Raw genomic sequence first — 9593 nt, forward strand, 5'->3', positions numbered from 1 at the left:
AAAAAAAAAAAAAAAAAAAAATGAACTCAACTACGATTTTGGTCTACCCTTAAATTCAGCCATTGAAGGTCCAAATTCAACCAATCCGACCATATTCATATCAAACGAAGATTTAAATCTCAAAATAAAATCTAACAATTGAGAGCAACCAGAAGAATAAAACAATCTACTAGAAGAAATTAATAGTTTAATACATAGATTATAATCTCATGTCAAATTACACTTCTAAATTTACTTAAGTAAAGGTCACAGTAATCAGATAATTTCACCATAACAATCACAAACATAAACCAGTCGCAAGTAATTTCCAGCAACGTTGATTTAAAAGAAAGTTAAAAAAAAAAAAACAAAAGTTAACTCAGTATGATTCATACAGGTGAAGTTAAACATACTTCAAGATAGAACAAGTTCAGAGCATAGTAAGCCGAAGTGAATCTCTCTTGGAATCTTTAAGAAAAAGGTGGGTTCTTTTTCTTCCCCTTAGTTTTTATCGGGGTAAGTTCTTAAATCAAAGCTAAGCTATCAAGACTAAAACTTCAACGACTATAACCTGTTAGCACATTAACAAGATTATTAACTTGTAGATGTGGTCGTATCAATAGAGGTGGGCTAGAAAGATTTCTAGAAATGACAAAAAAATTTCTTTTTTTATATATATGTAATCTTTTAATTGTAGCAATTAAAAGGAAACAAATTAGGGAATAAATTCCAACTTTAAATTTATGTGTTGTTATTCAAAATAGTGGCAACTATACACGAAAGCAAAGGTGGGAACTTACTTGTCGAAGCCTTTCCGTTTAAGTGGGAGCAGAGCATGAAGCTGATTCGGTCAAGTTGAGTAATTTCTTCATCCCACTCTCCCACGATCGACAAAGTAATTTAAGTCTACCATGAAAATGTACTATGTTCCACAGTCCCATAGCTCTTTAAATGACAAGCGATTCCTTCCAATACTGAATATATCACTCTGTTTTTTGGATGTGACTTGTCACCCTTGCGAAATTCATGAACAACACCATCAACTTCAATCAAACTACATCCAGGAGTTTTCCTCATCTTCTTACTTTTCATCTTCTTTCTTAATTTCAATGCATCTTTCCATCTATGAGCAGAAGAATATAAATTAGTCATAAGAATGTAATTACCATCTTCACCAGGATCTAAATTCATCAACTTTTGCATCACACTTTCCCCGAGGTTGACATTTCCATGAATCCTGCAAGCCCCTAAAAGAGCTCCCCAAGCGAAGGCATCTGGCCTGATTTCCATGCTGTGGATAATCTCTTCTGCTTCCTTCACTAAACCTGCACGCCCAAGAAGGTCAATCATGCAGCCATAATGCTCCGCTTGAGGTCTAAGCTTATATGTATTCGACATGTCGAAAAAGCACTTCTTGCCATCGGAAACTAATCCACTGTGGCTGCAAGCCATGAGAAGACCTAAAAATGTTACTTCGTTTGGCTCAACACCTTCTCTTAACATCCTGGAGAAGACCTGGAATGCCCAGTTTGCTTCACCATGCAAGGCCAGCCCAACAATCATGGCTGTGTATGAATATACATCCCTTCTTTTCATGCCCTCAAACACCCTAAAAGCTTCGTCTATTCTTCCACATTTTGCATACATATCAAGAAGTGCATTCCCAACAAATTTATCAGCCAAAATATGATTTCTACGCATGTATGCATGAACCCACTTACCCAACTCAAGAACTCCAAGGTTCGCACAAGAGTTCAAAACCCCTACTAACGTAACCTCGTCTGGCTTGGGCCCTGTTCTTTGCATCCTACGGAACATGTCCAGAGCTTCCTTGTACCGGCCTTGATAAGCCAACCCCAAAATCATAGCATTCCAAGTAACCACATTTCGCACAGGCATTTCGTCGAACACTTTGTAAGCAGAGTTCGAATCATCACATTTCAAGTACATATCTAACAAGGCATTGCCAACAAATACATCTGCATTCACGTCAATGTAATGGTGGATATAGGAATGCACTTTCCGACCCAAATTCAGGTCTCCCAAATTGGAGCAAGCAGAGAGGACAACCACCAGAGTCCGCCCATCAGCCCTTAGCTTCAGATCACACATCTCCATAAAAGCTCCAACCGCTTTCCTATAGAGCCCAGCCTTGGTAAACGCTTGAATGAGCGTGGTCCAAGACACCAAATCCCGGTGAGGACATTCGCCGAACAACTTCTGCACAGCGTCGATGGAGCCGCAGACGGAATACAATCTCATCAACGTGTTACACACATAAACATTGAATCTCACCAATCCAATCTTAATGGAATGAGCATGAATCTGCTGGCCCTCTCTAATCCTCTGAATCCGAGCCAGAGCCTTGAGAACATGCGGCAATGTGAACCCATCCGGTTGGACGCCAATCAGAAGCATTTCCCTCAGGAATTCCATGGCCCTGAGACCAGTGGAATTAGTACTCTCGCCATTGGAGTTCGCAGAAATTCTGTGAATGAAGGCGTTGCAGAGATTGAGGCGGAATTGCGCATCGGCCGAAGAGGTGAGAAGGATGGAGCGGATGTAGAAAAGGTCGGGGGAGGGGGAGGAGGAGGAGAGAGAAATGAGTTTGGGAAAGAGGAGTTGATTGTGGAGAGAGAGAGAAGGTGTTTTAATGGCGACGGCATGGAGCTGCTTGAGATGAGCAATGGATGTGCAGGAATTGAGGCTGTGGGGGAGAAGACGGAGTTCTTGGGAATTCATACACGGATAAGGTAGTGCCGATGTATTGTAATGGTACGCGCCAATGCCTCCTAATATTTAATCAATATTACATAAAATATTTACAAATTTTGTTTTTCTTTTATTAATTATTTGAAAAATTCGTTTATATTGATTTAAATATTTGAACATATAGCCAAATTTCAAAAAATAAAATAATTTTGTTAAAACTCATTTTTAATTTTCAAATTTTAGCTTGTGTTTTTTCATAAAACATATGGAAAAAACCAAAAAAAAAAAAAACGTAATTTTAGTTTAAAATTTCTAACAGTTGTGTGTTATAAATCTTACAAATTCATTTGATAATTATTTAGTTTTTAGATTTTTGTTTTCAAATTTTAAATAATAAACAAGAAAATAAAAGAAATTCCAAATATAAAAACATATTTATAGGCTTAATTTTTCAACTTTCCTTTTCCTTCCTTGCACAACAAACTTCTTTTGGATTGGATTAAGTTCCGTTCAATTCAATTTTTCATATCTTTTCAATACAAATCAAACAAAATCAAAGATTTTTTATTTTTTGAAATTCATAATTAAGATGGAAAAGCGAACCGAACTAGCCAATTCCTACTATCCAGACACAATCATCAAAGTTCATAGACGAAAACTATAATTTAATCAAGAATCGAATACAAATATAGTATTCAAAGTTTCAAATAATAACCTAAGGATGCTATCACTTTGTATACATGAGAGATCTTTCTTTCTTCATCACTAAGCATGTGTGTAAAACAAGAACACCAAGAATATCAATGGTAGTCAAGAGCTAAAAGGTGTTGTTTGGTAGCAGCAAGAGTAGGAAGCTTTACCCTTAATGGATGAGTTTGAGACGTTTGAGGAGAGAACACAATGCACATACTTCCATCAACTTCTCCCTCTGTATCATACAGCTTCTGTCCTGCACCATATCTTCCAAGCAATTCATATGATCTCTCTGAACCCTCCATTGTAACGCACACATTCTCATCACCTGCTTATAATCCAAACACAATCATACAATGATGTGTTCATGACAATGGTGAATCAAGTGACCATATTTGTATCAAAATCAACAACAACCAATTCTAGTTTCAGAACAATCGTTGTTAACTACTTAGACTATATATATAATTCGATTACTGCTAAATCAATTTTCAGAGAAATGATTGGAGTTGTAATGGGGAAAAAAGGTGAAAGAAAAGAACTCACAGGCAGCTAATTCGATCTGGGTCAGGTAAATGAAGTCCAAAACTGCAGAAATCTCCCTCTCAAAAGTATGGAAAGGGCCATTTTGAAACTCCATCTTCCGCAGCTTACACAGTCCCTCTCCAAGCTCCATCATCGCCCCTCTATGATTCTGAGCCAAAACAACAACAAATTCACAATCACGACTAACTCCATTCCACAAAAATCAAACACACAGCATCGAAATTACCAAATGAAATAACGTTAAATTTCAAACCACGAACCCGATTAAAGAGATGATGAAGTCCCACGGCGCACTGGAGAATGCCATGAATTAGTGTTCTGGTAGGATCCTCGGCTCCGTTCCACAGAATCTCAAGAACGTCGTGGCAGTCGTAATAAGCTCCTTGGTTGAAGAGATCGACTGCTTCGTCGAAGCTGAACTCTCTAGCGATTTGCTCGTCTTCGTCTTCGTCTTCGTGATCGACGGCGAATCGGTAGGAGGTGCGGAAGGAGAGCGATGTTGTGGTTTTTCCACGTCTAAAGGTGTTTCTTGGAGGGGTTGGGAGGCTGCTTCCATGGCGGAAAAGGGAGTTCGAATGGCGATGAGGTGGGAGAAGGGATGGAGCGGAGGAGGAAACACAGAGGGATGGAAGAGAAGCCATTGGTGATTAATTGCAGAAGCTTGGAGAATTGGAGCCATTTCTTCGGTTTGGTGTGATTTTTTTCTTTTTGGGATGGACGTGGTTTCGTGCGCGGGTGTGGCTTTGAACTGGTGGACACCCATTTTTTAGGGGAAAAAGATATATCTAAGTCGACCAAAGAAATGTAGATATTTTATTTTTGTATTAACCTTTGTTATCATTTTCCCACTAATCAATTCAATAATTTCTCCAATTAATTTTTTAGGGGAAAAAGATATAGTTAAGATAATAGTAAAAAAGTGATGAGCAAATAGAGTCCAGATTTGTGATGCTAATTTGGGGGGAGACATAAACTTGGAGAAATCAAACATCAAATCCTCGAAACTTTAAAAGAAAAAATGAGAAACCAATATGCATCCGTGTGTTTCAAGCCGAGAGCCAGCAAAACTGCCTCTTAATGTGGCCGAGTAAGCTTGCGTACGATTGCACGGAGGAGCTATGAAAGTTTATGCGTGCATTTCAGCTTCAACGGGGCCGAGACGAATTACCTACAGTGTAACAATCAACGACAATTATCCATAATAATTCTAAATCATAGTTCAAAAATGGTTAAGAGAACAGTAAAAGCTACTAAGTCGAACACGAATATATCTTTCATTTTCAATTCCTGGTCTCAACGATTCGTTGAAGAATACAACCAGTTGGATGCAAAATTTCCACTTCGTTACACATGAAGACACCTTAAATTTATCCGGTTCTTGTTTTTATATTTATGTTCCCACTTTTTTTCTACATATTGTTAGTCACAGCACCAAATAAGTACAATGTGTTGAACACAACTCTATGTGGAGAACGCGCACACTGTTTATTAATACCAATCAAGAAGAGACTACAACACACACGGTAGAAATCACCGCACTTTGTGGGAGTGCTTTATATTTCTTGGAATGAAAACCTAGGTAAGGTGAAAGGGTATTTATAGTAGAGACTAGACGATCTATTCCTAAAATATTAAGGTATCTTTATTCCTAACATACCTAAATCATTTTACTAAAATGAATATACAATGAGCTCATACAATTACTGAGTTTGACCCTATTGGACTAGTGATGATATTTTAACACGATGTACAGAAGTAAACAAAAACGAGGTGAGCAGAAAGAAAGTGAGACCTTAGCAATCACATCATTTCCTTGTCATGGGCGATTCCAAGCTTCATTTGGAAGCGCGAGGCTATTATCTTCAACTCGATGTACCCGGTAGTGGAAATAGATAAATTGTATTAGTATCTGAAGAAGTTAAGGTTTCTAGTTTCTGCAGAGTCAAACCACTGAAGAGTAATAAAAGTAGAGCATTAACAAGGTCCTACATGTTTAAGAAACGCTAAAAGAAAAATCTACAATAGATTATATCTTCAAGCATGTGTCATATATTGATAATGAGGATACAAATGTGTCGAGAAGAACACATCCAAATGCATCTACTAGCCATGGAAGATTTGGTTTGATCTTCCACCAGCTTGTACTGCTCACAAGTATACTATAAAAAAACAAGATAAATAAATCGAAGAAACTATTATGAATTGATTCCAATACCTTCAAAAAGAAGAAAATGGGCCACAAGGAATTACGATTGAAGTTCACGAACTATATGATTCTTAAAGGAACTTTGAATAAAGAATAGACCATATTCACCTCGCTACATAAGTGGAATTTCCAATTAAAGCAAAAATGAACATTAAAGGACTAAGACCCTGCACAATAATTGAAAAATATTAGTGAATCCAACTACAAATAACAGCATGTAACTCATTAAAAATTGTAAAGGATGAACCAAAGTTACAAACTACAAGTCCACGCTAAGCTAATTTCACAACAATTATCTTTACCTCAACATGTCCTCTTCTTATCTGCAAAAGTTAACAAACAACCAAGAGTCAATTACCTTATAACCACACAGATTCAATTTCTATTATTTGGACTCTCAAAGAAAACCACATGCATGCTAATCAAATCTTACACCAAAAAGGTTGCATATATACAACTTCCTAATTTTCTGGTGGAAACAGAGCCCTGCATCGACTTGGTTTCATGTAAGCCAATTGTCGCTATGGACCAGACTATGTATGAGAATTTTAGCGCAAGTTTTTCTAACAATGGATCAATTCATGCTTGGTAAAGAAGATCTTACATTCAAGCAAATTTGAGGAAGTCGCCCACCCATATATATAAATGCCATTGCCCAACCAAGGTAAGTTCCAATTCCACTGCTTCCTTCACTGCCATTATTTTGCAACAGCTCGCCAGTAACCTGGAATTTCAATAGCACTCAATGATTTATTATGCCTCCACTCAAATATCAAATATTGAAAATCGCCTTAGAGTCAACTTTCAAGCCAAATGATGCAAAAAGGTAAAATATGAAATGCACATCATACATGCAGCTGCCTCATAGTAGAACGATATACAAAAAAGAAACATGAAGACAAGCTTCTGGAGTATGAATTACTAGGTTTCTTAGCAGTTTTTATGCAAACTTCCAATTAACATACATGTAAAACTAAGTTCATGTTGGCCTACCTGTAAAAGCTTTCTACCTACTGGTATGACAAATCCTTTATTCGGATTATCTGAGACACTACGAAATCTGTTTTCTGCAAATTGATGGAGACTGAGTGTGCCAAAGAAAGTCAACATGAAGACCTGGTGATGGAAGTGCAAACTATTATTACCTGTAATTATAAATTACGGACAATTGGTACCAAGAATTATATAATAAACCTTACCACAGACAGCATATTCTTGACATTGGGAGGTGTTGAAGATGGTGATGGTGATGGTTCATTTCCATCAAGCAGCGGCTCTTGCAAGGGGTTCTGAATATAAGGAGGAGTCATTTTTTGTGTTAAAAAAGACCCTGTTGTGGGAGTATGACTCCACGATAGAGATCTTGCTGACCTAAGTATTTACAAATAAACGAGAGAACATAATGACCAGGGAAACATACCACATAATGAAGAATAAAAGATATACAAAAGGAGTAAGGCTAGAAGTCCCTAGTGAAAGACAAAAGAATTGATAATTGCCCAATGTTTATAGGCAAACCAGCATTGTATGAAGAGATGGTCAATGTCTACCTACTAGCAAGGCAATTTATACAAATTTGAGAAGCAATGCATGAAGTACCAATTTTATTTGAAAACTTAGCACCCCAAGTTCTCTTCTACTTCTTACGGATGAGAACTTAATAAATCAAAGGTAGTTTGACCTTATAAAATCGATATATTAAGTAGATTACAAATTAAATAAAACACTTCTTTGAGTTCCAAATTATATTCAAGGGAAGTGATTACGTAGTCCCTTGTTTAGTGGGAATAGAATTAGACTAAGTTATGACATTACATTTCTAAATTGCTAATTTTGAAGGTTACTAAAGTTATAACTTCAAGATTGCAGGCTAAAATTATCTAAACACAATTGGATTATTGTGATTTTTATGCGATACAGGTCTAAAGCAGGAAGCTGGACAGTCAAAGGAGAAAATATTTACGTGAAGTATAGCTCTCTTCCCAGGGAACTATTTCGTCGAGGCATAGGAAGAGGCATAGGACTAGTGGAACCATTCTCTCTTCCAAAAGTGTTGAACTTGTTCATGTCATCGTCATTGTTGATTTGCTTAACATCAACACCGCCATAGCTTTGTTGGACTTTATCACATGTATCAATCTGTGCATTGGCATCACGATGAATAAGAAACTAAGGCATGTAGTAGATTCACAAATAACAATATGGCAAACATATACAAAAAAGAACCTAAGGCATTCAGTAGATTCACAAATAGCAGTATGGCAAACAAATATAACAAATCTTTGCAGAAAGAGCCTCATCTATACTGTACATCTTACCTTGCTTAATAATGTTTTATGATTATTTAGAGCATTAAAGCCCAAATGAGAACCGAAAGAAATGGATTAAAATATCATAACATTTCAGTGTCAATACATGGGCTATGTGATTGAAATACAAAGACAAATTTAAAAAAAAAAAAATTGTGTAGATGCTAAAACATCCTAGAGGGAGGTTTAAGCAAGCAAGCATGTCTTTACCCTTCTTTTGGAAGTTAAGGGTGTGGAGCCACACTTTCTATTTGAGATGATTCGGACCATTTGAGGTGACAGAAACTAGCGTTCTCAAAAGAAACTACAGTTTTAATTGAGAAGGAAAAATACACCAGTATTAACTGGAAATTATTTCCAGCCCATATATATGTGGGTAAGTGAATATGTATATGTAGTATAATAGCATATATGTATCTATACATACAAATTTAAGTGTATATGTAGAGTCATAGATAAGCAACAAGTGATAAATAGGAAAAGAGAATGTAAAACCTTGCACTGTCTTCGATGATCTTTCATTCGAGGATATATGTACCCATAGTATATGGTCTGTGTAGTCAGAATCAGTGTTGTGATCGTATACAACTGTACACCAGCATGATAGTGATTTCCACCAATATCAAAAGAAAAAAAATATTTGGACAGAGAGTTTAAAAAAAATTATTTCAAAACCTTAAAACCATACCAATGCCATGTAATATTGAGTTGGAAGCTGCATAAACAACCAGAGAAGGTTAAAAAAAAAGTAAACATGTAGGATCTTGACAAGATAAATCTCTCAAAATTTTTATTTAAAGAAAAACATGAAAAAGCCATCATGAATTGATCCTTATTCACAGCTTCAGATAGATAGTAAAACTTGTATAAGCTCAAGTGACACGATTTCACTGAGTTATGCAAACATGCCAAGCGATATGACAATGACTTGATAACCATGAGAAATGTCGTTATTTGGATGGGGCTTTATTTGCTTAGATAAACAATTACAGATATAATCATTGTGGATTTATCTTGTTGGAATATGCAAATGAAAAGAAAGGCATTAAATTGTTTAGATTTTAGAGCACTTACTGTTGCTGGTTCGAGTATGCAGCCAAAGACATTGAAAAGATCTCTGCAAAAAAAAAAAAAAAAAAAAAAAAATT

General features: G+C 36.3%; 3 protein-coding genes across 9 annotated transcripts in view; all 3 read right to left on the reverse strand.

Annotated features, from left to right (window-relative positions):
* Positions 1-694: 694 nt before the first annotated feature.
* LOC111451544 (pentatricopeptide repeat-containing protein At1g08070, chloroplastic-like) lies at positions 695-2765 on the reverse strand. Of its 2 annotated transcripts, XM_023092122.1 has the most exons (2): positions 1391-2765; positions 1003-1304 (listed from the first exon to the last, which is right to left on the reverse strand). In XM_023092122.1, exons 1-2 carry the CDS (start codon positions 2719-2721, stop codon positions 1151-1153), a joined length of 1485 nt encoding a protein of 494 aa, XP_022947890.1. In that variant the 5' UTR covers positions 2722-2765; the 3' UTR covers positions 1003-1150. The 2 variants fall into 2 exon arrangements, with proteins under 2 accessions (XP_022947818.1, XP_022947890.1); XM_023092050.1 differs by having other exon boundaries at positions 695-2765.
* Positions 2766-3329: 564 nt separating this feature from the next.
* Positions 3330-4730, reverse strand: LOC111449825. Of its 2 annotated transcripts, none has more exons than XM_023089886.1 (4): positions 4653-4730; positions 4191-4616; positions 3931-4078; positions 3330-3712 (listed from the first exon to the last, which is right to left on the reverse strand). In XM_023089886.1, the coding sequence occupies exons 2-4, from the start codon at positions 4569-4571 to the stop codon at positions 3492-3494; spliced, it is 750 nt and encodes a 249-aa protein (XP_022945654.1). In that variant the 5' UTR covers positions 4572-4616; positions 4653-4730; the 3' UTR covers positions 3330-3491. The 2 variants fall into 2 exon arrangements, with proteins under 2 accessions (XP_022945654.1, XP_022945663.1); XM_023089895.1 differs by having other exon boundaries at positions 4191-4620; positions 4657-4696.
* A 96-nt stretch (positions 4731-4826) lies between these two features.
* LOC111449794 overlaps positions 4827-9593 on the reverse strand; it is a 7979-nt gene continuing 3212 nt past the window's right edge. For all 5 annotated transcript variants that reach the window (XM_023089866.1, XM_023089873.1, XM_023089858.1 and 2 more), the window contains 12 exons: positions 9520-9562; positions 9134-9160; positions 8941-9033; positions 8100-8275; positions 7336-7507; positions 7130-7252; positions 6741-6860; positions 6439-6459; positions 6245-6303; positions 5999-6089; positions 5723-5839; positions 4827-5098 (listed from right to left, as the gene is read on the reverse strand). In XM_023089866.1, coding sequence (XP_022945634.1) covers positions 5747-5839; positions 5999-6089; positions 6245-6303; positions 6439-6459; positions 6741-6860; positions 7130-7252; positions 7336-7507; positions 8100-8275; positions 8941-9033; positions 9134-9160; positions 9520-9562 — 1018 coding nt within the window. In that variant the 3' untranslated portion in view covers positions 4827-5098; positions 5723-5746. The remainder of the gene's footprint in view (positions 5099-5722; positions 5840-5998; positions 6090-6244; positions 6304-6438; positions 6460-6740; positions 6861-7129; positions 7253-7335; positions 7508-8099; positions 8276-8940; positions 9034-9133; positions 9161-9519; positions 9563-9593) is intronic.

This window comes from Cucurbita moschata, unplaced genomic scaffold (assembly GCF_002738365.1).
Source record: "Cucurbita moschata cultivar Rifu unplaced genomic scaffold, Cmos_1.0 Cmo_Scf00001, whole genome shotgun sequence".
NCBI classification, from domain to species: domain Eukaryota; kingdom Viridiplantae; phylum Streptophyta; class Magnoliopsida; order Cucurbitales; family Cucurbitaceae; genus Cucurbita; species Cucurbita moschata.

Coding starts and splice junctions, on each gene's coding strand:
- LOC111451544 (XM_023092050.1), bottom strand. CDS start 2,721: ATGAATTCCCAAGAACTCCGTCTTCTCCCCCACAGCCTCAATTCCTGC.
- LOC111449825 (XM_023089886.1), bottom strand. CDS start 4,571: ATGGCTTCTCTTCCATCCCTCTGTGTTTCCTCCTCCGCTCCATCCCTT. Junction 4,079..4,190: donor TTCATCATCTCTTTAATCGG/GTTCGTGGTTTG, acceptor GTTTTGGCTCAG/AATCATAGAGGGGCGATGAT. Junction 3,713..3,930: donor CCAGATCGAATTAGCTGCCT/GTGAGTTCTTTT, acceptor GATTATAAGCAG/GTGATGAGAATGTGTGCGTT.